The sequence below is a fragment of the Panicum virgatum genome, chromosome 8K (assembly GCF_016808335.1).
Source record: "Panicum virgatum strain AP13 chromosome 8K, P.virgatum_v5, whole genome shotgun sequence".
NCBI lineage: Eukaryota > Viridiplantae > Streptophyta > Magnoliopsida > Poales > Poaceae > Panicum > Panicum virgatum.
Window position 1 is genome coordinate 29,084,529 of NC_053143.1, and position 26,427 is coordinate 29,110,955.

Here is a 26,427-nt window from a genome sequence, read left to right on the forward strand (position 1 = left end):
TGTATTATGTCCGAAACACTCTCCAAAAATTCAGTTTGTTTTTTTTAGCCAATCATTCTCTTAGTAGCTTAATGTTCAGAACCACATCTGCCTCTCTCATGTCTTACATCTCAAAGTTTTGAGAAAAAAACTCTTGCCCTCCTCAGTCATATTGAGGTTAGTCCCAAAGATCAATATGTCCTTTATATTGAGGTTAGTCCCAAAGATCAGTATGGTATGGACGTACAAGCACATGACCACTCCTTATCCCACACCAAAGCGATAGTACATACATATAATGGCTTCATTCATACTTTCATAGCAAAGCCTGCAGACCTGAGAGCCTTGTCAAATTTCTCGTGCCATTGCTTAGACGCTTCTTTTAGGCCATACAAAGATATTAACGGCTTACACACATTCCCTTCATGACCTTCTACTAAAAATCCGGCAGGCTTATCCATTTAAATTTCCTCGTCAAACTCTCCCAACAAGGAAAGCCGTCCTAACGTCTATCCGATGGACAAGAAGACCGTGTGAGGCAGCTAAGGATAGTAGTACTCGAATGGTGGTTAGTCTGGCAATAGGTGAGTAAGTGTCAAAGAAATATTTTTCTTTTTTTCTAGGTGTAACATTTACAAGTCTTGTCTTGTACTTTTCAATAATATCATCTGGCCTAAACTTCTTTTTCAAAACCCACTTGCATCCTACATGTTTGCATGCATATAGACGATTAACAACCTCCCAAGTTATGGAATCCACCTCACTTATGATTGCTTGCTTCCAATAGTTAGCATCAGGTGATCCATAAAGCCTCAGCAATGGTTTTTGGAGTGCCACCTACAAGGTACACAATGAAGTCAACACCAAGAGATTTTGCAATCCTCTGTCTCTTGATCTTTTGAGTCACTTCATTGTCATCCTTTCTCATTGTTTTCCTCAAGCGGTTGCTCAAAGTGTACTGCTTATCATCATTTTTAGGTGTCTCAAAAAACTTATGACTAGAACTACTAGATGTCTCTTTCATAGAAAAATGCTTTCAAAGAATATAACATCATGTCAGGTACTCCAAATTTAATTATCAAGAATCTATATTGATACATTAGTGGTGTTTTCGATCCGAACTTGCATTTCTTAGCTATTGGTACATTAACCTTTGCCACGTAAACCCAGGTACGCAAGTATGAGAGTGTTTCCCGTTCCTCGATGGGTGTTTTCTCTTTATTTTTCACAAGAACTCTGTCAAGAGTATGGCAACTAGTCAACATGGTCTCACCTGACCATTCCCAACGAAGTTTGGCTATTTTTAATATGGCGTTAACCATCTCAGTTAGAGTGCGGTTCTTACTTTCAGCTACTCTATTTGACTCAGGAGAATAAGGTGGTGTCCTCTCATGAATAATACCATGCTCCACTCCAAACAAATTGACACTACTAACTTTAAAAATGGCCTAGAAGGCCGACATGATTTTTAACCAAGACAGTCATTTTTTATTAACCGAAGCGGTTACAAAAAACTAACTCGCAAAATTGATTGACCAAGGTGGTCATCCTAACGCATCCGCCTTGGTTAATTAATAATTGAGATTGATAATGTAACTCAACCGCCTCGTTAAAACAGGCCTAGCTCGCCAGCCGCAAAGGTCCAATTGCGAGCACCCAAACTTAGCCGCCTCTCTACATTTGGAGTCCACATTTCTTTCACTCTCCCTCTCCCTCTCCACCAAACTTAGCCGCCTCAACCCCTTCCCTGTCCCACGCCGGTGCGACCACGACCGCGGTGGCGCGCGGCGGCGTGCGGCTGCAGCGGCGCACGGTGGGCCGCGGTGCTAGGCCAGGCGTGCAGTGGTGGCGCAGATCCGTGCGTGCAAGCCAGCAAGGGGCCAAGGAGGGGCAGGGGAGGCGCTCGCGCCGCTCATGGAGGCCTAGATCCGGAGGCGTCAGGGCCAAATCCGACGGTGGCGGGGCCGGATATAGCAGCTGCGTGCGGCGGCGCGAGAGGTTGGATCCGACGGCGAGGCGGCTGCGCATGGTGGGGACAGTGTGGGCTCGACGGTGTGGTTCCCTCCCTCCCCTTCATCCTCGGCGGCGGGCGGGCTGGCGGCGGCACAGCCATGGAGGCCGGATGCGGCGATGCTCGGAAATTCAGAGTGTCCGGGTCACTGTCCAGAGTATTCGGGCAATAAGTCCGGAGTATCTGGGCCTTGCGCAGACGCGGTGGCGTGCGGCGGGACGGCAGCCGATACAAAGATGGTCTCATGATGGGCTCAGCAGGCCTGTGATGGGCTTGATGGGCTTTTGGTTTTTTATTTTTATATTCAATTAACCGAGGTGGTTGCATTAAAAAAACACCTCGGCAAAAGGATTAACCGAGACAAGCAGAGAAACCGCCTCGGTTAAGGCCACGATTAACCATGACCTTAGCTCCGAGACGGTTGTAAATATTGCCTTGATTAATGCTTTTTGCGCGCCTCAGTTAAAATTTCTGTAGTAGTGTGATTTAGGATCAAGGACACCAACTAGAGGGGGTGAATATGCATTTTTTAACTAAAAACACAAATACTAAAGAAATTTAATTAGTAACACAAGAGAGCTCCTACAACTAGCTCAACCTATCATTAGTGGGTTTTGCCATCTAGGATGACAAGAGGCAATTCAAGTACTAGAAAAGTAAATTGCAAGAATTGAAATGAGCGAAGAGATAACCGCGCTTGACAAAAGAATTTTTTCCGTGGTGTCAATGACTTGCCGGTCACCCCCAATCCACGTTGAGGTGGATTCAAAGAATCAACCACTTTTCTATCAAGACTCCTCTTGATCTTGAGCCGGCTTGATTCAATGAACCTCTCCTAACATTGATTCCACTAAAGTTGCTCTTCACCACTCCGGTGAGGTGAGCAGACCTTGAAAAAAATGAAATTGCTCATCTTTTGACTTAAGCAAATACACATAGCAATATCTAGTTGAATCATATATCAAAGTCATGAATTATTTCTTCCCACCTTTAGTCAACATGCCGTTCATTTTGCACAAAGCGTAATGAACAAGTTCTAATGGTGCCAAGCTGCTTGCCTATGCAGCCCTATGAGGCTTGCATGGTTTCTTAGATTGCACACATACTTGAGACTTAGAATTATTGAGCAAAGTAGATTTCAGAATTAAAATCAAACTGTCAAGCTGCAACATAGAACCAAAATTAACATGACAAAGCCGTGAATGCCAAGTATTTGATTCATCATCAAGATTCACAACTTTATTACAAGTGTCTGATAATGACAAGCGAAACAGACCATCATAGTCGTATCCTTTACCAACAAAGGGACCAAATTTCAAAACAACACATTTGGTTGATTGAAATACCAACTTACTCAATTATTAGAAATGGGTACAGTATGTGCTCGTTCATTCAAACAAACACTAACTTAAAGCCATTCGCACATAGGATAGATCCACTAACAAGATTTTTATTTATTGGAGGGGCATGTTGAATGTTCCTCGGTCTCTTTGCCGAAGCAAGCTTCAGATTGACCATACCAACACCATGAACAGCCACAATTGAACCATTCCCCCAACAATACGGATCTAATCCCTGTAACCTGGAAGAACAAAACAAAGAAATATTAGCACACACATGTATATTGGCCCCGGTGTCAATCCACCATTTTGGTAAATGACTAACTGAAAGAACAGTAGCATAATTGTCATACCCTGATGTTCCTTTTCAATATCACCAATAAGAACATTAGCAGATTTTTCTACTATTACTACCGCACACATAGCATTTCCCTAGGTTCTTCTTCTTGTTAAAGTTGGTAATATGAGCAACCTTGTGCTTGAACTCAGTCTTCCCTTTGCCCTTGTTCTTATGGGATTGTAAATTCTTTTTCTGCACCACATGGGTGCTAGAACCTCCCTCATTTCAACAAGCACGCGAGTCCTTTGCTCTCACCTTTTTTCAATATCAAGAGTGTCGATAAGACTGGTCACAGTGAACTCCTGTTGCTTGTGTTTCAGAGAAGTAGCAAAGTTCCTCTAGGAAGGAGGTAACTTAGCAATGATATTGGCCACAAAATTTTCCGGAAGATTGCACTTGAAGTTGTCAAGCTCCTTTGCAAGCACTTGTAACTCATGAGCTTGTTCGACTACAGGATGATCATCAACCATCTATTAGTCATAGAACTATTCCATGACATACAACTCACTGCCCACATCAGAGACACTAAACTTTGCTTCAAGCATGTCCCACAACTCCTTGCCAGTGGGAAACTGCATGTATGCATCGACTAGGTTCTGTCCAAGAACACTAATCACAGCCCCTCTGAACAAGTTATCAACGGTCTAGTACGCTCTCCTAAAAAGTACGTGGCCCCATACACTATACCATAGCCCCTCAGTACCGACACCTTAGGAGTCGGTATAAGCACCCCATACCGACACATCATCAGTCGGTATAGAGTTATACCGACCCCTGGCATAGATCGTTTTAACTGGAGTCAATATAAAGTTATACCGACCAACACCACTATACCGCCCGATAGTTCGACGAGATAGTTAAGTTATACCGACCGATGGTTCAATGGGATAGTTAATGTGATTTTTTTTAAAAAAAAGGTGAGATCTGAGCATACATATTTCATATTGAGCTTCAAAGGTTCAATCATCGTATACACGGGAGTCAACTTCAATAACCATACATCTTCCTAACATATGTGATCCTTTTACATAACAACTCATAGCATATTTGACCAAAATTTCACTACAGCTCATAACATATTTGACCAAAATTTCACTACAGCTATAAGAGCCTTCTAATGGTAGGAAAACCCAGAGACCAGGTATATCTGACTCTCCATATTCAAAACCTTTGTACTTTCCCCCGAGAAACGCCGATTGCTCCTCCGCCGATCCATCATTGCTCCCCGTCCATCTCTGCACGCATCCATCGCTGCATGATCCTGCCGTGCTACATCCATTGCTGCATGATCCTGCCGTGCTCACAAGCCTCATGTCGCCACCCAGCCTGCACGTATCTTTTGTCATACAGAATGCAAGCAAGAAGACTGATAGAGTATTATGTGATTATTGCACCATAGCTCATATAGAATTGAATAATACTGATCAGGGCTGAACAATAGCTCAACTAAGCTCATATAGAACTGAACGTTCACAATCAGAGGATCAGGACCAACTCACCAAGAACCAAACTAGCCATCATGATTAACTGAAATATTACTTGGGAGTACCTTGTCCAAACTGAACTAAAACTGAACCTAAGATAGCAGGCAAACAGCATTGGGTCAAGGACACATCATGGAAAAATAAAAGGCAAAATAGCACACATCATGGAAAACAGTTCCCTGTCTTACCATGCACTTCAATTCTGCCTCTATTGACAAAATGCTCTGATCTCTGAACTAATTGGTTTCAACTAATTATGACAGCTCTGCCTCTGTAGCAAATTATATTGTGGTAGAGAATAAGTTTTCAGCTAATGAAGCTAGTATGAAGAGAATTTGCTGTTTCGTGATAAAAATAAGAAGATGCAGGTTCTGAATCACAAACGAGTATTACATGGCAATTTCAACCCTGGACAATGTCACTTTGCAATGCAACGACAGAGCATATTGCTGTTCAGTATTTCTATCTAAAGTGGTCAAATCAATGGATAAAATGGAAACAAAACAGTAATACCAAAACATTCCAGAGTTTAATCAACACCTAGTACCACCAAGCAAGCTCCAGGCCATGACCAGTAAATCCTCAACAGAATAGTCTAGACAATAGCGTTTATTAGAAGCTATGGGGGCAGGAAGAGATCTAATAAACAAAGATTAGCCCATTACCTGGATACGGGGGAGACAACTCGAGGAGGAGATGAACGGTGGTGGCGGAATTTCAACACAGCAGAGGCAGATCTTGGAGACGAGCATGTTGATCCGCTGCTACTGAGGTCAAGGTTGCCCCCGTCGGCAGTCGAGGGTATGCTGGCACGGCGCCGCCCGCGGCTCCCCTCCCTTCTCTCCCCCAGCCCGCCACCCCATCCCCTCCCTCTTCCCTCGCCGACCCCCCTCCGTTTTCCCCCACCGTCACCTCCTCTGCCGCTCCTCCCTCCACCTCCGCCACTGCTCCCTTCCCCCTCTCCTCTGGCGCGGGAGCTCGAGTTGGGCCGGAGGCGGCCGGCCGGCGGCGGGAGCTCGAATCGCGGGCAGAAGCGGCCGGCCCACAATGGGAGCTCGAGGCGTGGGTGGATGCGGCCGGCGCAGGAGGCTGCCGGCAGCGGCGGTCGACGCGGGAGGCTGCCGGCGGCAGCGGTCGGCGCGGGAGGTGGGCGGCGGCGGCCTGCAGTCTGGGGATGAGATGCATTCGTGGTAGGGAGAGGAACGGATAGGGTTTGGGTGTAAAAGGAAACTCCTGACGGTATGTATTGGGCTTGTTATTGGGCTCTTGTCGATTCCTCTCGGATTCTGGTAGTGGAAGGCCTGGTCCACATATGCCGACCGATCCTTGGACCTTAATATTAGCAAATAGCGACTTATATTGTGTTGTAAGATCGAAATATTTGTAACGACCGATCCTTCGTTGCTATAACGCAATATACCGACCAACAACCCGACGCATATCTATACCGACCAATCGTGCAACGGTACTTTTACATTTATAGCGACCCTTGTGTGACGGTAGAATGGTATTGTGATATAGTGATAGAGGACCTTCAGGGACGAACCATATGTATCTATGAGACCCAGCCCAACCCTGCCAACCCATTTTTTGTAATCCGTTCCATCGAAAAGCATTTAGTTTCAGATGCACAACAGAACTAGGAACAGAAAAAGACCTATCAAGCTTTTGGATTGTTGGAATTAGAGGTATTTTATAGTTAATTTTAATCCAAAACATAAAGTAAATCATGATAAATATGATAGCATAAATAGGAGAAAAGTTCATGATACATGCAAAAGCGACAAAAATCAGGATGTACCGAAAGGTGGGGTCAATGCTGAAGGCACCGGATGCGCTGTTACATAGGTTAGTCGATATTCTGATCAGGCCTATTCGATGCAGCTGATCAAAAGTGGATGTTGTGCGGGTGATTGCATTGAAAATGCGCCTCCGAGGAGTTGATGCAACGAGCAGTCGCGTAAAGCGCAACCCAAAAACTTAATCGCTCTCTACTTGGTGCAGAGTCTCGAAGAGGATGAGGTTCTCGAGGCCCGCTCTTCCAGGTGTTGACGACCAAAATTAGTCAATCGGTCTGACCGGTGTCTGTAGGCGGTCTGACCGGTCGGGGTTTCCTGTAACCGGTCTGGCACGACCGACCGGTCTGACCGGTGGGTCTGCTAGGTCAAGGCAAAGTCCAAGTACAACTTATGATTTTCATCGATTTAGATCTTGTAATATGATTTCTTGCGGGGCAAGTCCACTCCATCCTATAAATATAAAGGGCCACGGCCGATTGAGGGATCCAATCACATCTATCGAACACATTTTGTCTTTTTACCTTTTCTTTATCCTAATCTTTTCTAACCTCGATATGCTGTTCTTCTTTCATCTCCATGGTGTTTGAAGATGCCCTAGCTAGCCTACCGAGCCTAGGGCAACTCAAGATGCGCTTGCCCTGATGGGGTTCCTCCCAGGCGGGCGTTCGTTGGATCCTCGTTGGGCTGCCCCGACGAGACCGGTCTGACAGATCCACCATACCAGTCTAACTGGTTGGTGCTATGGCGCTGCAAGGAGCATCGCCGTGTGCTGCACGTTCGTCTACGATTGTGTGTTGGCCCCGAATCGGCGTCAACATATTTTTGGCAACTCCGCTGGGGAACAAGAATCATGTTATCATGGCCGATTTGTCGAGCCCTAGCGATATGGTGGCACATGAAGAAGTGCCCATGGTGTTCCTTGAGGGTCTTCGGCAAGAAATAGATCGGGTGGCTGGCTGACGTATTGATTTTATCATACATATTGGATAATAAACAAAGGGATTATCAAAGAGCCGCCATCATATAACGTCGTGCTACGAGAGGTACTATCTACAAGTATTCTATCTAGTAGACAATATAATTATATCAAATATAGGCTTGATAAATCTAAATCTATTGATATGGTAGATAATATAGATCTAGCTTTTACTTCTAAGCAATCGGCTATAGAAGAAAATAAATCAATACAAGAGCCGATGGAAATTAAAGCTAATTCTAAGTTGGTAATCCTTGCAAAAATAAGCCAACTAATGTTAGTGTTGATCAAAATACAATTCGGTTGTCTCAAGCCGAAGTTGTTGATCCTAAAACCTCCAGTAAGAACATAAAAACTACATCTAGTAATCTCATGCTCGGGGGGCAACAAGACAAAGATAAAAGGATCCTGTTGTCACAAAACCGATCTCACTTCTTTGTCTAGGGTTTCCGGAAATAAATCAAAACCAAAGATGGTTAAGCCCAAAAAACCTGATATTGGTGTTTGGAAAACAGTTGAAGTCAAAGGCCGTAGAAAGCATCAAAAGGAAAAGCCGAAGCCTATTCATAGAAAGCTTCTGGCTAAGTTCAAAAGGCAAATGAATGTCAATGATACTAGTCGGCCTAAAAATTCCAAGCAACCAAAATCTGCTCCAAAACAGAAATTCCATGATCAAAATCGGCAATGAAATTATTCTCCTATGACAATGTCGTTCCCATCTCATAGATGATATATGCCTCTGCCATGTGAACTTTATTATAGCATGCCTTATTTGTAACTGTCATGGTCTTTTAATTCATATATGTAGTTTCCTCGTACATATTTTTGTTCAGATCATATTACATATAAGGAATCGGCAATTAAAAAGTCACCACCTCCCAACAATGACCATTTTAATCATAAAAAACGGTCCGTGCAGAAAAAGAAACATAAGGTGACTAAACAAGTCTATCGTGTTAAAAAAATGGGAGATTAACTAAAAATTCGGATTTGACACTAGACAAAGAAAAGCCAATCATTGAAGAAATATTGGCTAGTTTTGTTGACCAGTTTGTCCCCAATAGAGATCACACTTTAAAGAATATAGCTGAACAAAAACCAAGTTCGGTTGGGAGGCAAGATGGTCGCAAAGTGACTAGTTCCGATGAAACCGGTCTAACCGGTGATGAGGACATCACTCCTATGGATATACAAGAGGTTCCTCCGCTGGACATTCAAACCATTCAAGGTCCAATCACAAGAACTCGCGCGCGACAATTAAATTTAGAGGTGAGCTCGCTCCTAAGCATTTCTATTAATAATTGTGAGAATGGTTTGCTACCTAATTTTTACAATGTGATTAGGAACCAAGGAGAGGGCCAGGGAACACATGGAGAGGAGCATGGAGGCGTGGAGGAACAGCAAGGGCCGCCAAGCCACATGGAGGCCCAATCCAATTTAACTTCGAGTCCACCTCGGAGTCTAGGAGCAGCCTGACGTAAATTGGATGCCCAGGCCACATCCGAAGTCCGAATTCGACGATCCACATATGGACGGAAAGCTAATTTCATGGAGCTTCTATTGGCGTTGGTTTCAGGCCCAAAATCATTCTGAGTCATCGGTAATTGTCTGAGGAAGTTGACGTTCAGAATCTGTCCCGGTGCTGCGACATCGTAATTTAGCCTTTGGGCCGTGTATCTTCGTTGAGCCCATTAGGGGCGCGTCCAGGGGGGAGCCACGCCCCTATCCCCTATATCTCAGTAGCCGCCGCCCTCATTAGGGTTCGGGTTTTGCTTTAGACCAATCTGTCTTCGAACAGTCGCCGTCTTTCAGTTTGTAGAACCCCAACTTTCGAGCTTAATCATTCATCTGCAGTTGTCACTTCAATTTGAGTGCTGCGTTTCTTTCGAGTTCTTACTTGTGTTCTTCGTTTCGCAGGTAGGATTAGCCTTCTCGGCAAGGTCAACCGGATTGTGACTATGGTTGATAACCAGATGAGTTGTGGTGCTAAGATTGCGGGGTTCGAGTTGCTGACTTGAAGCCGGATTGGTGTGTCGCATTCCGACCAAAACGAGTTATCCTTCACCTGACGGAAGATCGGGCACCCCGTTCATATCAAGTGGTATCAGAGACTCAGGTATTACCGTCAGGCTTACCCTAGTTTAGTTTGTTCCATCGTCCTATAGAGTTGCTGGTAGCAAAGGTAAGAAAGAATTAAAGCTTGAACCAACCGGTGTCCAAACCGGCCTGACCAGTTTTGTCAGAAATTCTGGCAGAGATCAATGTGTCACGCCAAGAGGTAAAGAGATGAAGAACAAGCCGAGCTTTGCTCAATTGCTATATAAATATCAGAAAATAGCCGAGCAAAGTAAAAATAATCGGTTAGGAGTTTATCAAAGTAGGAATTCTTCATGACCAAGGGCAAGAAGGCATCAACGGTCATCACATTGGTCTTCATCATTTATTCCATCAATGCATATGCCATGGATCCCATATTCAGGTATAGATAATCCTAGTCCACGGTTCTATTATAATCCTTGATTGTCATATTATAGCTATCAACATTCTACTTACATTTTACCAAGGAGCTATGACTTATATAATCGGCCACCATGGCCGTGTCAAAATTTCAGTTATTAAAATAAACTCAGTTGTTTAAAAGCCGAAAATAGTAGTTTCATGCATATTGTACTTGCTAGGATCTTGTTTCCGCTATAATAGCATCCATAAAGATTTTACAAGTCAAATCTTTTATCACCCTTAGCAAAAAAAAATGGCCGATGTATTATTGATCATCGTCATTAGATAATTATGGTCCAGAATATGTTCTTTGGCACGCATACCTTGCCAAAGAACAGGGGCTTATGCTGATGACCAAAATTGGCCGAGCGGCCTGACCGGTGTCTGTAGGTGGTCTGACCGGTCGGGGTTTCCTGTAACCGGTCTGGCACGACCGACCGGTCTGACTGGTCAAAGGAAGAGTCCGAGTACAACTTGTGATTTTCATAGATTTAGATCTTATAATAGGATTTCTTACGGGACAAGTCCACTCAACCCTATAAATATCAAGGGCCACGGCTGATAGAGGGATCCAATCGCATCTATCGAACACATTTTATCTTTTTTATTTTTTCTTTACCCTAATCTTTTCCAACCTCGATATGATGTTCTTCCTTCATCTCTATGGCGTTTGAAGACGCCCTAGCTGGCCTGCCGAGCCTAGGGCAACCCAAGGTGCGTTTGCCCCGACGGGGTCCCTCCCAGGCGCGTTCATTGGATCCTCGTTGGACTGCCCCGACAAGACCGGTCTGACCGGTTGGTGCCGCGGCGCTGCGTGCTACACATTTGTGTACAATCGTGTGTTGGCCCCGAATCGACATCAACACCAGGACACCTATGCGCCCAAGCTACTGAAACAGAGATGCAGAGGAGCAGCGACAACAATGTAGAGAGAGTGTGAGTGTTGTTCGTGCAAGTAGAGGAGAGGAACACTATGTATATAGTCACCCGTAGCCCTTTGGGCGTCCAGATTCATTGCAGCAATTACAACCATCAAATCATCCGTTACCAGTAACCCCAGACATGATAGCCATCAGTTACTGGTCATTAGTACTTAGCCATAAATCTTCAGTTACTAGTCATCAATTGCGATCATTAATAGAGATTGAAAGCTGCAAAATAGGCTCAAGCCCAGCCCACACATTACATCGTGCTCGGATCGGATCGCCACACCACACTGCGGCTCGACAAGGTGAGGCGAGCGTGTGCGTGTGCGACGGAGATCCGGTGCACGCTGACATGTGGGCCCCACGGCACATGGGCCCACACGTCAGCAGCAGTCACTGCACGGGAACTGCGTCCGTGCGTGTGTGGCACTATTCTATCCCTTCCTCACCTTCTTACCAGGTGTCAAGAGACACTTCCAAGGTGATTTAACCACTAGCGTAGCTGTGACGGAACCGCCAAATTAAAACTCTAATTAAGTTTAATGGTCGTCATTTGAATACATCGGGCGCATTAGCTTAACGGCTTAATTTGTCGATCCTTTCTCAACCCACGGCCTGATCGAAACAACACCGGTAGTCCCACGCGAAGGCGGGCGCAGATGATACAAGCACGACACATTACTTGAAAATACAAGAATGAACACGACACGAAATATTGAGTTTTACAAGCTGAGTTAAAATATATAGATACAAATAATTTACAAAACTTACCATAGATAAGACTGAAGTTCGAAAAGAAAAGATCCTACAACTAGCCTAGCTTACACCAGTTCTGAATTTTCATGACCGGTCAGACCGGTTCATCCAACCGGTCAGACCGGTCACCACTCCACTGAACCTCCACCGGTCAGACCGGTCCAACGGACCGGTCAGACCGGTCTGCGCAAAATAGAAGGGCTGAACACTCTGCCCTCAAGTGTACAACCTGACTCACTCCTAACCTAATGGTCTCGCTCCTCGACCTGCCACCCCTCTGCATCCCGGCGGATGAATTTGACACAACAGGGGCAGAAGTCGACGTCCGGGTGTCCTGTAATAATAAATGTGTGGCAACAAACCCTGAGTATTCTAATACTCAGCAAGGCTTACCCGACCAGTGGGTATAACGTAGCCCACATACCTAGACATGCACGGCATTTGGCTGATGGTTATTTTTGCAGAAAGAGCGACTAAAGTAATTCCTTACTTTCATTATTTTAGCTTCAGATTCTATTTAAAATTAACTCTCATCTAATATTTGCATAGACCCACTATAGCAGTCATGGTGATGCAAGCAAAATAATTCAATGAGCTCAATATTTTATATAAACATACCTAACTCACATTCTACATTTTTGCTACGATGCAGCAAAGAGATCAAGGCCCTCATGACCGCGAGACACGGCGAATCGATCCGATTTAACCTTGCAAGGTGGACCTAACCAACACGGCACGCAAAAGCCCCGTCGGACCCCACGTACCAACCCTTTCCCTCCCCGCCTCGAACTACAGAACCGCCCCCACCTACTTATAGTCAGTCGAGCTGAACGTGCGACCACCAAAAGTTAATACATGCATCCCAATTCTCCGCGACTACTCGACTCGCCCTAAGGGGTGGTGATGAAGTTCTGTACTTTCGAAGCGAGGCAGTACTAGGCTTACCGGTTTCGACTACCTCCTACTCCCGGCATGCGGTTAGTACAATTCAATCCCCGATCAGCACTGCCACAACAACCGGTCCTTAATCGACTCAGACGGGGCTAAGGCACCCAGGAACCCTGTCCTGCTGCCATACCTAACCATCATCCCCGCCCGGCCTCACATCTCCATATCCATTCCAATCCAATTCACAATTACTGAAGCAGAGATAATAATGTATCTCGCAAGTAACTGGCAATTACCCGGCTTCTAAAGTTTCCTGTGTCTCGCGAGTGACACGAAAGTCACCCGACTTCTACCGGACTCCTTTAGCCAGGCAACGCTATCGACCTAGACATACTAGTAAAAACTCAAGGAAACCTAGGGATCATGCAGCTAAGATTCCAATCATTTACTAATACGTAATGCACAAGTCATAGATAAAACATATACATAGTGAATCATAATTTAAAATAGTAGGACATGCACCGGGGCTTGCCTTGCGTCTGCTGCTCGACACTGGGGTGAGCTGGGCCTTGGGCCAACTCCCCACGGACCTCCTGCTGCGGGGCTGGCCCCTGTGGCTCCTGTGGCTCCGCAACCAACTCGTACACGACCTCCTCTGCCGCGGCAACTACACATATGCATATGCACATGTCATGAGAGAATGCATGCATGATTTACAAAAATATAAGAGTAATCATTAACCATTTAATTTCTAACTAATTGTACCAACAACTCTGATTAAACCCCTCTCAGCCTCTGCCACACCAGTCAGACCGGTATACTCAGCCGGTCAGACCGGTCCGGCCTAGGTGCACCCTGAGACCGAAATCCGAAGTACCCGGACATATACTCGGAGTATCCGGACCACCAAGTCCGGAGAATCCGGAACCATACCCGGAATACCTAAACCCCCACGAACCCGGAGTATCCAGACAAATGGCCGGACTGTCCGGGCCCCTACCGGTCAGACCGGTACACCCGACCGGTCAGACCGGTCCTACCCAGACCAAAACTAGAATCCACAACGCGGCGAAAATCGTGCACAAATTCTAAAACCCTTCTAGGCACTAGTTCATGGGTTCATATGGATGCTTTTGACCAGAGGATATCACCTATCACCTTCTAGAAAAGGAGATCGACTCATACCAAGCAAAATACCTTGAGAGAGGCTTTTCCTCGAGGAGAGCTTGAATCCGCAGCACCCTAGGGAAGGACTCGAGGAGATGAAGCTTCCCCACGCCGATTTGATCCGTTCTAGACCTTGGAATCAAATGGAGGGGAGGTTTTTGGCTCTAGGGTTTGGGGCGAGAGAGAGGGCACGGGAGAGGGTGAGGAGGAGCTGGGCGTCGGGGTGAACACTGAGGAAGTTGGTGAGAGGGAGAGAGTGAGGTTTAAATATTGTGGGACCCAAACATTGAAATTTCGGTTAGACCGGTCAGACCGGTTGCTCCTACCGATCAGACCGGTCGGACCCAGACTGACAGGAAAACTTTTCTATCTCACGGTTTGTGGATTAACTCGAAACTAATAACCTTGGTTAAGTGTAATTAGGATTAATTAACACTTGGGCATTACAGTAACAACACCATTTTCTATGGGCCTTGGAATTATTCGATTAATTGACTTTATAGGCTTAGGCCTAATTAATCCAACAAGAAAAAAAAATCCATACATGAGAAATAAGGAAGAAAAAGGATAGACAAAGCAGAAAATCTAGATGTATTTGGATGGTCCCTTAATAGAATTTGACTTGTCATCCCACTCACAGGCGAGCCATTGTTATTAAGTTGAATACCCAAAAATTTTGGCAAAAAATTTATATACAAAGCATATAACATGTCTATGTAGTAAAAAATAGAAGATAAGAGCATCTCTAAAGGAATTCTTAAATGGTAGTCTCTAACTCTCTATATCCTTTAAGTAGAGGGTCATCCTAAATATTACTTCTTCCAGTATTCTCATGTTCCCACAACAGTTTCCTTATACGCGATATCCTATTGTTCGAACCTTGACATATTAGAAAACATGATCCACAAATTTGAAGGATGATGGTCTAAGATTCGGTTATAAAATGGCAAATATTTGGGGCAATGTGTGGATTTTTGTTCTCAGCACTACTAAAAAAAACATTAACCATGACCTCTAAAAATAGCCTCGGAGGCGGGCACAACTTTTAACCGCCTCTATTAATTCTCGGCATAACTGAGGCGGTCATTTCTTATTAACCAAGGCGGCTAAAAAAACTGCCTCGCAAAATAGATTAACTGAGGCAGTTTTCTTATTTACCGAGGCAGTTTTCTATACCCGCCCTCGGTTAATCATTTACGGAGACGGACATGTATAAGGCGTTCGCCTCCAAAAATCAGACCCAACCCACAACTCACTCAGCCCATCTAAATCTCTTTGAGTATATATAGGGGTCTTTTAGGGTTTCACTCTCTCTCTCTCTCTCTCTCTCTCTCTCTCTCTCTCTCTCTCTCTCTCTCTCTCTCTCTCTCTCTCTCTCTCTCTCGCCCCCGCCTCCACGGCGCCGCCGCCCTCTCCGCGTCGCCACCCTCTCCTCAACTTCTCCTCCCCCTCTGCTCCCCCACCGCCCTCCCTCCTCGCCTCGGTAAGGGACAACCCCGCGTGCCCCTAGCAAGATCCACCCCGGGACAACGAGCATGGAGGCCAGTGAACATAGGACGGCGCGCACGGGCCAGGGATCACGGGGCTGGGGAGCCTCAATGTGCAGGGGCCAGTGAACGCGGGAGCCGACGAGCTCCTCCCATTCGCGGCTGCGCGTCCAAGGCCGGTGAATCCGGCGGTGACGCGTCCGAGGCCACGGATCCGGCGGTGGTGTGGCCATGGCAGGCGGATCCGGCGGTGGCATGTCCAAGGCCGCGGATCCGGAAGCGGCGCAGCCGTGGCAGGCGGATCCGACGGCTGCGCATCCAAGTCCACACAAGCGGGGGCTCGGGAGGGCAGCGGATGTGGCAAGCGGATCCGGCAGCGGTGATGGGCTTGGGGGGCTCGTCGTTTTGTTTTTATTTTTATTTTTTGATTAACTGAGGCGGGCAGAAAACCGCTTCGGTTAATGCAACATTAACCAAGGCGATGACTGCGAGACGGTTGCAAAAATCGCCTCGGTTAATGCTTTTTGCCCGCCTCGGTTAAGATTTTTGTAGTAGTGCAGATCTGAGAAGGAAGAGAGATAATTTAGGATCTATCTTGAGGGATTGGTTTGAGAGAACTGTTGGAGGGAGGTTTTCCATTAAAATCCTAAATTTGAAATTAGGATAGCCTTTAGGGTGTCTCTGGATACGATCTATCAACATAGGCTTTCTAATCGCATATTGCCTCTTAGCCTTAACTGGCCCACTACCCCTCCTCTAGGCCCAACCGTGACAGCTCAGTCGTGACCCCAACTGGCACCAACCCTATAGGTCCCCAGCCCCATCTACCCGGATTTCACTTTCCCCTTTCTGCGTGGCCGCATCCTTTCTGCTTCCGGTCGGCTGCAGCGAACCCTGGCGGTGCGGCGGGTGACAGCTGCCTGCGATGAGATGTGAGCAACCTGTGGCTCTAGGGACTACGCAGCGCACAATGATGGCCAAATTTTTTTGTCCTTTGAAAATTTATTATTGGCTCTAAAAGATATTCAAGATGTTATTCATCTTTGTACCTTTGGAATTAACTTTTACACAGGCTCTAAAGGATTTATCTATAGTCTCTCCCTCTTTAAGCACTCATTCTATAAGCCTGCTTAAATAATAATGCTAAGAATGTTCCCAATGGTCATGTATACAATATATCTGTGTGCGGGAGAGACGGTATAGTCTTCGGATCGATAGTCATTAGAGTGCTTGTATACTTTTCCTTCTTATTTGACTACTATGTGTATCATAGTTATTTAATTATTGTATCATCTCAATGTAAAACCTTGGAAAGTAATAAAACTCCCCTAAAAATTATGTGTGAGAGAGCACAATTGTGGTGGTGTCCCATCAGGTATATATGTAGAGATTAGGCAAGGGTATACATATACTTGTCCACAGATGATACTAGTACTGATAGGTTTACAGTACTTAATTAGCATCTAAAAAATATATCTACGCTATGCCAAGAGGATCTTGGTAGTTAGTACCATGGTCTCACATCAACGGAGATTACCTGTGATGTCCATTGCAGCAATGGCTATAGTATTTACAACAATGAACATAAACATGTTCAAGGCATAGATAACGCTGAAGGGATATTGCCGATTGATTCTCTTCTTGAGAACCCGTTGTCGCTTGGAGAAACCGCTTACCACAAATTATAAAACTCCTGTAATTGATCCAGGCATTGCAAGGCTTATAAGAACATTTATCAAGATGTACAACCCCAAGTAGACCAGCTGATACAGTACAGTCTTCATAGCTTTCTTATCACTCGTCACAGCTGCTGCCGCCTCAAAAAAGGCTAACATCATGCTGATCAGTGACAACCAAAGGAAGTGCATTGAGATAATAAAGCCCTGCCAAGAACGATGAGATCGTGATGCCCTCCCATAAACAAGTAATATTGTCGCCATTACAGATGTGGTCATGGCAATGGTGTCCAGCACAAGGAAGGTATTATACATGCGGTTTCCGTTCAAATTTGCCTTTCCATCTGATCCGTATGAGCCAGGCACGTTGAATGCTGCTGAGAAGGCGACTGTCGCCACAAGGGTGGAAACAATTGCGAGATTTTTCGACGTAGCTTCTCGCCACTTCATGATGTCCTGTCCATTCCATTTGTTTATATGGTCTTGCCTCTGTGGCCTGAACTGCACTCCGTAGATAAACATCTTTACAACTAGCCTTACCTGCTAGATCATAATAAATGTGTCATATGCATGAGAATATAGATCCTAATGTTTTCCGGAACTTTAACGCTGTTACATTCAAATGAAGAGTATGTAAAGATAAAAGATGGAATGCTTGCTCACCATTAAGTAGAAACCTGTTGAGTTTTCTATCAAGTCAGATAAGGTGTGGCCATCATTGTTCATGATGTGAACTTGCATTTTTCCACTGGATAATAGCTTAGAGATAACTCTGTATTCCCCTGCCAGCACAGCTAAATGTAATGCTGTATTCCCTTCCTTGTCTTGCTCATTCAGAAGATAATCCAGCATTCGGTTCTTCATGACATGGGAAATAATGGAGCAGTGGCCTTTCATTGCTGCAGTATGCAGAAAGTTTCTGCCATGGCTGTCACAGATGTCTGAAGCAGCAGGGTAGTTATTGTAGTAATAGACGTATTGCTGGTAAATTGCCCATCGAAGCTGCAGCATGTAGAGCTGAGAGGCCTTCACTGTCCTGAATGCATACAATGCTGGGTGGTGCATACATTAAGATCTCCTTGATGATAGAACAGTCACCATTCGATGAAGCAAAATGTAATGGGCTGCTTTTGTTGCTGTCAAGCTCGGTTGCAAGTGCTGGGCACCATTGCATTAGCAAAGAAACCATGTCTACATGAAACAAAATCTTTCATAGTAACGTTTGCAGGCTTCAAACACATAGCTGAACATATATGTGTAGACGATCGAGTAAGAGAAATAAAAAAAATCCATATCACTGATATTGTTTTGAAAATCCATCAATGTCTCCAGTTGCAGCCATGTTGCCAATGTTGGTGTGGAAATGGTCAAGCGCAAGGTCCCCAAATTTACAGAGATGAAATGGTACGGTAACTGATATGCTCCCAACATACATACAGATACCTATACTCATCTATGGTTTACTCTGTAACGTTGCTCTTTATGCAAGAAGTAGAAAAACTATAATTTGGATTTTTATAGTACTGATGGCATCCAGATAATCTGGTACCTTCCATGTCGTTATAATCTTTTTAGTGGACCACAAGAAGAATCTGCTGCCTCCGTTTCAAATTGTAAGTCGTTCCGACTTTCTGGGAGGGGCAAACTATTTTTATATTTGGACAAAATTAAAGAAAAGAATAAAGATTCATATCACCAAATAGATATAGTATGAAAGTATATTTAATGAAGAATGTAATGATATTTATTTTCTATCATAAATATTAGTAATTCATTGTATAAACTTGGTCAAACTTGGAATGTTTTAACTCTCCAAAAAAATTGAATGACTTGCAATTTGGAATGGAGGGACTATTTAATTTTCTTTTAATACTAAGTCAGTTCGTCTCCACACCATGAAAGCGCATTGCGTGGCGACCGCTACTTGTCTTTTCAGTATTTAATTTAGTTTGACCGACCTGCTCTTGGCACATTCCAAATCGTCAAAAATTCAGTGTCATGATTGTTGCACAGTTAGGCCACAATTATTTATACGGGGAACCTTCTAAATTATAGTTCGATGATAATTTTGCTTTGTACAAAAAGGTTTGATCCAAATTACTTAATTTTTTTCTGGCGGTAAGAAGGAAATCACTCGTGTTTGTCATGGGCCGTCCATGTCCACAACTTTTTGTCAACAAGGAACGTCCACACGGCCGAGCATTTTGTCAAGAAGAACGTTGTGTGCATGGCGTCAAAAACAAACGAACGTTTCTGACATACAGCATTACTTTATTTCCATTTTTATTGAGTTGCGTATTCGAACGAGCGAGCCCTGACGTCAAACAAAGGCAAACGAATTGACTAACCCGAACTCTGGAGAACAGCAGCGCGCAACGCGTTCTGCGACATGGGCCCGGCAGCCGACGCGTCGTCCCTGCACCCAACGATCCCCGCGGCGGCGCGCACGGATCGGCTCATCACGGCCAGGTAGAGCGGCGACACGCCGGCGTTGTTCAGCTCCGCCGCCAGCTCCGGCACCAGCTTCATCAGGGTCTCCACCACGGCGTCACGGCCGTGCCTGCAGGCCACATGCAGCGCCGTGTCTCCGGCCTCATTCTTCCCCCGGAGCACATCACCCCACGGCCCGGCCTCCTCGACACTGTCCCTGGCAAGCTGGATGATGGCGCGGACGGCGTCGGCGTGCCCCGCCCTGGCCGCGAAGTGCAGCGGCGTGTCCCGTGAAGAGTTGAGCGCCGAGAGGAGGGTGCTGTCCCGGCGGATGACCTCGGCGATGAGGTCAGTGTGGCCCCGGCCGGCGGCGATGTGAAGAAGCGTGCTGCGCTCCGCGGTCACCTCGCGGGTGCTGCAGCATAGTCCCGGGTGAAGGGCTGCAATCAAAGGTAGATTGAACTCTCACCATTCATGTTTTGCTCATGGATCCGATAAATGATGATTAATTATGATGTGAATGAACAAGCACCGTGGACTTCTGCTACTCCATACGCAACGGAAGAAAGGAAACAAAACACAGGGCCAACGCATGAGACTCTTGTATTCCTGATTTTACTAAACCTTTGCCCAAATTCTGAAAAATGGTTTGCAAGGTTAGATTAGATGTACCGTTCATCGCTTGTGCTGTCGCTGCTAGCCCGCTGCTTCCCGTCAGGAGCCTAGCGACCAGCTCCGTGCGTCCCTCGAACGCGGCGACGTAAAGTTTGGAGCACATGAACATGTGTTGCACGGCCTGCTCCTTGGAGCTATCGCGGCCCTGCTCCATGTACTTTGATATTTCTTGTTTTGCTGGTACTCTGCGTGAGCCAGAACTGCCTCATCAAATTACCACCCGTTGAAGTTATAGTGGTATGCTGAGGGGATGACCTGGGACCTGCCCATGAGTAGAAAAAGGGTTTCGTTTTCTGTCTTTGACGATTCTGTCATTGATTGATTTAGATAATCTCAGGTTGAAGAATGGACTGATGGCAGATTATCACGTAGTCAGCCAACTGTAAGAATATGTGATGAAGATATAATACTGAAGGACCGGAACGGACAACCAAAGAGGGGGGAATGAGAGCCTTTTAAAAAAAACTCTTCCACGAGCACAAGAGCTATGTCTCAAGAGGTGTCATTGGGCCCGTGCGGGCTTTGCGACCGCACAGGCCTCCAAAATAGTATATCTTATGTATAGTAATATAGGAGGTTTCAATTTTATTAATTTGCAGCTCAATCAGTAGGAAAATGAGACCCAAATTGCACCTAGAAGTCACATCGTATTCCCAATTCGCTCGACTCCCAGCCTCCCGCTCGGTTTTGCACGTGACATTCTAAAATTTTGTTATTGAACAGACCTCATCTACGACAAAAATTCCAGATTCATCATAGGTGTTTAGCAGCAGCCCTCGGGCACTATAAAACAGTGACGAAAGTAAAACGCGCATCACAGGACGAAGTCTGTTTCATCATAGTTCATCAGTGCAGACCTCAGCCCCTACGTAATTACAACAAAAGTAAAACACGCGTACCAAACCAACATCTCAAATCGTCATAAAAACGGTGTGTCATCAACTCCTCATACCTGTGATGACCGCGACTCATCATAGAACAGGTGGGACACACGTAGGGTTCGGACAGCGTGTTGAAAGAGCATCTAGACCCCTAGTGGGTTTTGGTGTATTAAATGACAACACGATTAAAGGACTAACTTGTTTACATGAGATTATCAGTAGGAATTCAATTTAGGAATTGATATTAAATGAGATGGCTCATGTATTGCAAGCAAGTGTGTATATCCTATTGGCATTATTTATGTGACAAGCAAATTAAGAAAGAAAAACTTAGTGCAAGGTAGTCATGGTCGATGTAAAAGGCTCTAACATTTATTAAGACTTGTTCAACTTATGATGGGATTCAAAGTGGCAAGAAAAAGTTTTGTGAATGAAGACATGGTATAGTCTCAAATTTGGAAGAACTTGTCATATGAGATGAATATTGGTTATCAAAGGAAGCAAGCAATGTTACATGCGATTGAGACACAAGTATATATATATATATATATAGACAGGGTGTTGAATAATATTCAACACCCCGGCGGTGCTGCTCCTACTCCGGCGAGTAAAATTTGTGACCCACACTACCGGTAATTACTACCCACCAGCGGTCATCAATGCAATTACAATTCAAAGCCCCGGCGAGTTGAATATTATTCAAAGCCCTGGCGGAGCGCCGCCCAGTCCCGGTAAACTCACGAAAATCCCGCTACCATAAAACAAGCTGTCAATTTACTCCCATGACATTAATATGAACCAATAAAACTTTTTAGCCTCTCTTATTTCTCTCCTTCTCTCTCTCCTCTCTTTCTCTCAAAAATCAGAGCTCTGCAGGCAGTGCCGTTCTCTCCGATGCCCATCCCATTCCAGAGCATGGCGGAGAGATCGGAGCTTCCCCTGTGTAGGAAGCTCCGTACGTCCCTCGAACGCGGCGACGTAAAGTTTGGAGCACATGAACATGTGTTGCACGGCCTGCTCCTTGGAGCTATCGCGGCCCTGCTCCATGTACTTTGATATTTCTTGTTTTGCTGGTACTCTGCGTGAGCCAGAACTGCCTCATCAAATTACCACCCGTTGAAGTTATAGTGGTATGCTGAGGGGATGACCTGGGACCTGCCCATGAGTAGAAAAAGGGTTTCGTTTTCTGTCTTTGACGATTCTGTCATTGATTGATTTAGATAATCTCAGGTTGAAGAATGGACTGATGGCAGATTATCACGTAGTCAGCCAACTGTAAGAATATTTGATGAAGATATAATACTGAAGGACCGGAACGGACAACCAAAGAGGGGGGGGGGGGGGGGAATGAGGGCTTTTTTAAAAAAAACTCTTCCATGAGCACAAGAGCTATGTCCCAAGAGGTGTCATTGGGCCCGTGCGGACTTTGCGACCGCACAGGGCCTCCAAAATAGTATACCTTATGTATAATAATATAGGAGGTTTCAATTTTATTAATTTGCAACTCAATCAGTAGGAAAACGAGACCCAAATTGCACCTAGAAGTCACATCGTATTCCCGATTCGCCTGACTCCCAGCCTCCCGCTTGGTTTTGCACGTGACATTCTAAAATTTTGTTATTGAACAGACCTCATCTACGACAAAAATCCCAGATTCATCATAGGTGTTTAGCAGCAGCCCTCGGGCACTATAAAACAGTGACGAAAGTAAAACGCGCATCACAGGACGAAGTCTGTTTCATCATAGTTCATCAGTGCAGACCTCAGCCCCTACGGAATTACAACAAAAGTAAAACACGCGTAACAAACCAACATCTCAAATCGTCATAAAAACGGTGTGTCATCAACTCCTCGTACCTGTGATGACCGCGACTCATCATAGAACAGGTGGGACACACGTAGGGTTCGGATAGCGTGTTGAAACAGCATCTAGACCCCTAGTGGGTTTTGGTGTATTAAATGACAACACGATTAAAGGACTAACTTGATTACATGAGATTATCAGTAGGAATTCAATTTAGGAATTGATATTAAATGAGATGGCTCATGTATTGCAAGCAAGTGTGTATATCCTATTGGCATTATTTATGTGACAAGCAAATTAAGAAAGAAAAACTTAGTGCAAGGTAGTCATGGTCGATGTAAAAGGCTCTAACATTTATTAAGACTTGTTCAACTTATGATGGGATTCAAAGTGGCAAGAAAAAGTTTTGTGAATGAAGACATGGTATAGTCTCAAATTTGGAAGAACTTGTCATATGAGATGAATATTGGTTATCAAAGGAAGCAAGCAATGTTACATGCGATTGAGACACAAGTATATATATATATATATATATATATATATATATATATATATATATATATATATATATATATATATATATATATATATATATATATATATATATATATATAGACAGGGTGTTGAATAATATTCAACACCCCGGCGGTGCTGCTCCTACTCCGGAGAGTAAAATTTGTGACCCACACTACCGGTAATTACTACCCACCAGCGGTCATCAATGCAATTACAATTCAAAGCCCCGGCGAGTTGAATATTATTCAAAGCCCTGGCGGAGCGCCGCCCAGGCCCGGTCAACTCACGAAAATCCCGCTACCATAAAACAAGCTGTCAATTTACTCACATGACATTAATATGAACCAATAAAACTTTTTAGCCTCTCTTATTTCTCTCTCTCCTCTCTTTCTCCCAAAAATCAGAGCTCTGCAGGCAGTGCCGTTCTCTCCCATGCCCATCCCATTCCAGAGCATGGCGGAGAGATCGGAGCTTCCCCTGTGTAGGAAGCTTCCTCGACGTCTGCTTCCCCGCGACCAAATCCGCGACCAAATCCATGGCAGTAGAGAGGATTTGCAAAAAGGAAGGGCCTAGGATGGTTGCAGCATGGTGCCAGTGGCCTGGCAGTGGAGCACCGCGGCGCTGGGACCGAGGGCGCCGCAGGCGTAGAGCAGGCAGGGGGACTGCCTCGGCGACGGGGCGCAGAGCTTGCGGAAGGCGGCGTATGCTGCATTCCAGGAGGTGCCGACTGCATCGGAGTTCCAGGTTAGTTAAAATCAAACACAAACTAAAAATTCTTGTTCTTTCGTGCATGCCAGCTGATTACATCAAAAGGAAAAATTCAGGCGGTGGATATCAACTAAATCTCTACTGCATGCCCGGTTAGCAATCTCATATCCAACAGTACAGGTGCTTCCACTTGAACTTGACACAAATGCTGAGCCATCACTCCTTGCAAGTCGTTCATACTCATTGAAGTACTTCTTCAGCCAATCTTGTGCTGATTTCGTACATTTTTCAGCTTGATCGAAATTGCTGCATACTTTCTCATAAAAGAATTCCACATAATCAAACTTTCTTCTTGGATCTAAGATAGTGGCAATGACAATTACAACGTTAAAATCGTACTCTTTCCTTCTCCGGAGGCTAGACTCATTAGGCACTGGTTTAGGCTCCCAATATTTCGCAAATTTAAACCTTCATTGCAGCAGCCAAATCTACCAAAACTTCATTATTTTGCCATGCTGGATCATTCAAAGCATATCGAATAGAAAGCACTAATGGTAAGAATTTGTGCGAAGTTGGTTTTCGGTCGGCTGATACAAGATTTGTGGCTTCTTCAAAAGACTTGAGAAATACACATATCGCTTCGGCTTTTGAACAGACATATCTGCAAAAGCTCTAGTGCATCAGCCACATCAATCGTTTCCCACTTTCCAATCAATTCAACAGCTTGCTTAGCTTCCTGCATAGCATTATCACATTTTGGATTCAGACAATGCAGTGTTCACTACTCCAAAAATACCCTCTCACAAAAAGGTCCATCAGCATACCATATGAACTATTTTCCTTCTAATTATCTAAAACAAATGCAAAGTAAAATACTTCATTTCAGAGAAAAGAAGTAGTACCCCAACTGCTAGAAAAAGATTATCAAACCAATTGAGTTCAATAAAACAACGCTAGCCTTAGTCAAAACAGCTATAGGTAGAATTCAGCAAACTTTAAACAATATTAAAAAACAGCATCAGCGTGCTAGCATACATCATAACTGCTATACTAAGAAAATCAGCTCTTTGAAAAGAGCATAGCTACTTTCCTACTTTCAGCCAGAAAAAAATTGGATGCTGAATCATAATATCTGGTGAGTGTTAGCGAAGAAATGACAAATTCCCCAACAGTCCCAGCACACAGTAAGCCACACACTCAGATACCCTACAGACAACACTCAAATCCATTATATATGCTATATCTCTGGAGAAGATGCCCCATGGATCAAAGGACCCATTTTGAGCCCTTGTGCATGCTCAAGAGCCACGCAGCATAGGGTCAATTCCTCCCAATTGCAGATGCACTTACACCAATTGGGCGGGTAATTGGCAGAAAGACACCTATTCGAGTCGAAAACAAAAAAAAATACGGGTGCGTATGAACCACCCCCCATAGCATAGTTTATGGGTTTTCTCACCAGCAGTAGAAATCAGCACGGATGGATCCGAAGGGGGCTCGGCGAGGAGGAAGAGCAGGACTCCCCTGTCGTCGCGCGTCCTCTCCGCTCCACGGCGAGCTCGCCCGGCCCCAGCGGGGAGAGGCGGGGTGTGAGACCAGCGGCTGGCGGAGGAGGCGCCCGATCTAGGGGGTGGAGGCGGGTCCGGTGCCCCCAGAGTCGCGACGCGCCGGCGGCGGTGGGGGAGAGGCCGGCAACCAGCGGAGATCGCAGGTGTGGAGGTGGTGGGCCGGCGAGGCTTGGCGACGACGACGGTGGCCGGTGGAGACGTGGCGCCGGCGAGGACCCGCGATCGCCTGACGTCGTGGCGGCGAGGGTGGGTGACGCACCGTCCAGGGGTCGCAGCCTCGCAGGGATAGGGTTCTTTGGTTTTTGTCTGGCCGTGTAACCATTCCCAATTCATGGGCTCGACCCATTTAGAACCAAATCGTTGAGGCCCAATCTAAATCAGACCAAACTATTCATTTCAGCATCCAACTCAAACCAAACCAATTAATATGAGAAGCCCATTTACAACCAACCAAACTAAGCCCAGAGCAAATCCAATCCATTAAAACCACTCTGGCCCAAACCATTTGCAGGTTGAG

At 45.2% G+C, this 26,427-nt stretch overlaps 1 protein-coding gene and 1 pseudogene across 1 annotated transcript; both read right to left on the bottom strand.

Annotated features, from left to right (window-relative positions):
- Nucleotides 1–4,588: 4,588 nt before the first annotated feature.
- LOC120645612 (translation initiation factor IF-2-like) lies at nucleotides 4,589–13,883 on the bottom strand. Its single transcript, XM_039922389.1, has 5 exons — nucleotides 13,820–13,883; nucleotides 13,531–13,665; nucleotides 5,820–6,405; nucleotides 5,170–5,246; nucleotides 4,589–4,996 (listed from the first exon to the last, which is right to left on the bottom strand). The coding sequence occupies exons 1-5, from the start codon at nucleotides 13,881–13,883 to the stop codon at nucleotides 4,980–4,982; spliced, it is 879 nt and encodes a 292-aa protein (XP_039778323.1). The 3' UTR covers nucleotides 4,589–4,979.
- A 3,246-nt stretch (nucleotides 13,884–17,129) lies between these two features.
- On the bottom strand, nucleotides 17,130–20,587 carry LOC120645613 (annotated as a pseudogene).
- Nucleotides 20,588–26,427: the final 5,840 nt, after the last annotated feature.

What these genes read in the sequence shown, in the direction of transcription:
- LOC120645612 (XM_039922389.1), bottom strand. Translation starts at nt 13,883, where the DNA reads ATGTCCGGGTACTTCGGATTTCGGTCTCAGGGTGCACCTAGGCCGGAC. An exon ending in GGACCGGTCTGACCGGCTGA is followed by an intron (nt 13,666 to 13,819) that starts GTATACCGGTCT and finishes GCATATGTGTAG; the next exon opens with TTGCCGCGGCAGAGGAGGTC. An exon ending in GTTGTCTCCCCCGTATCCAG is followed by an intron (nt 5,247 to 5,819) that starts GTAATGGGCTAA and finishes CTGCTATCTTAG; the next exon opens with GTTCAGTTTTAGTTCAGTTT.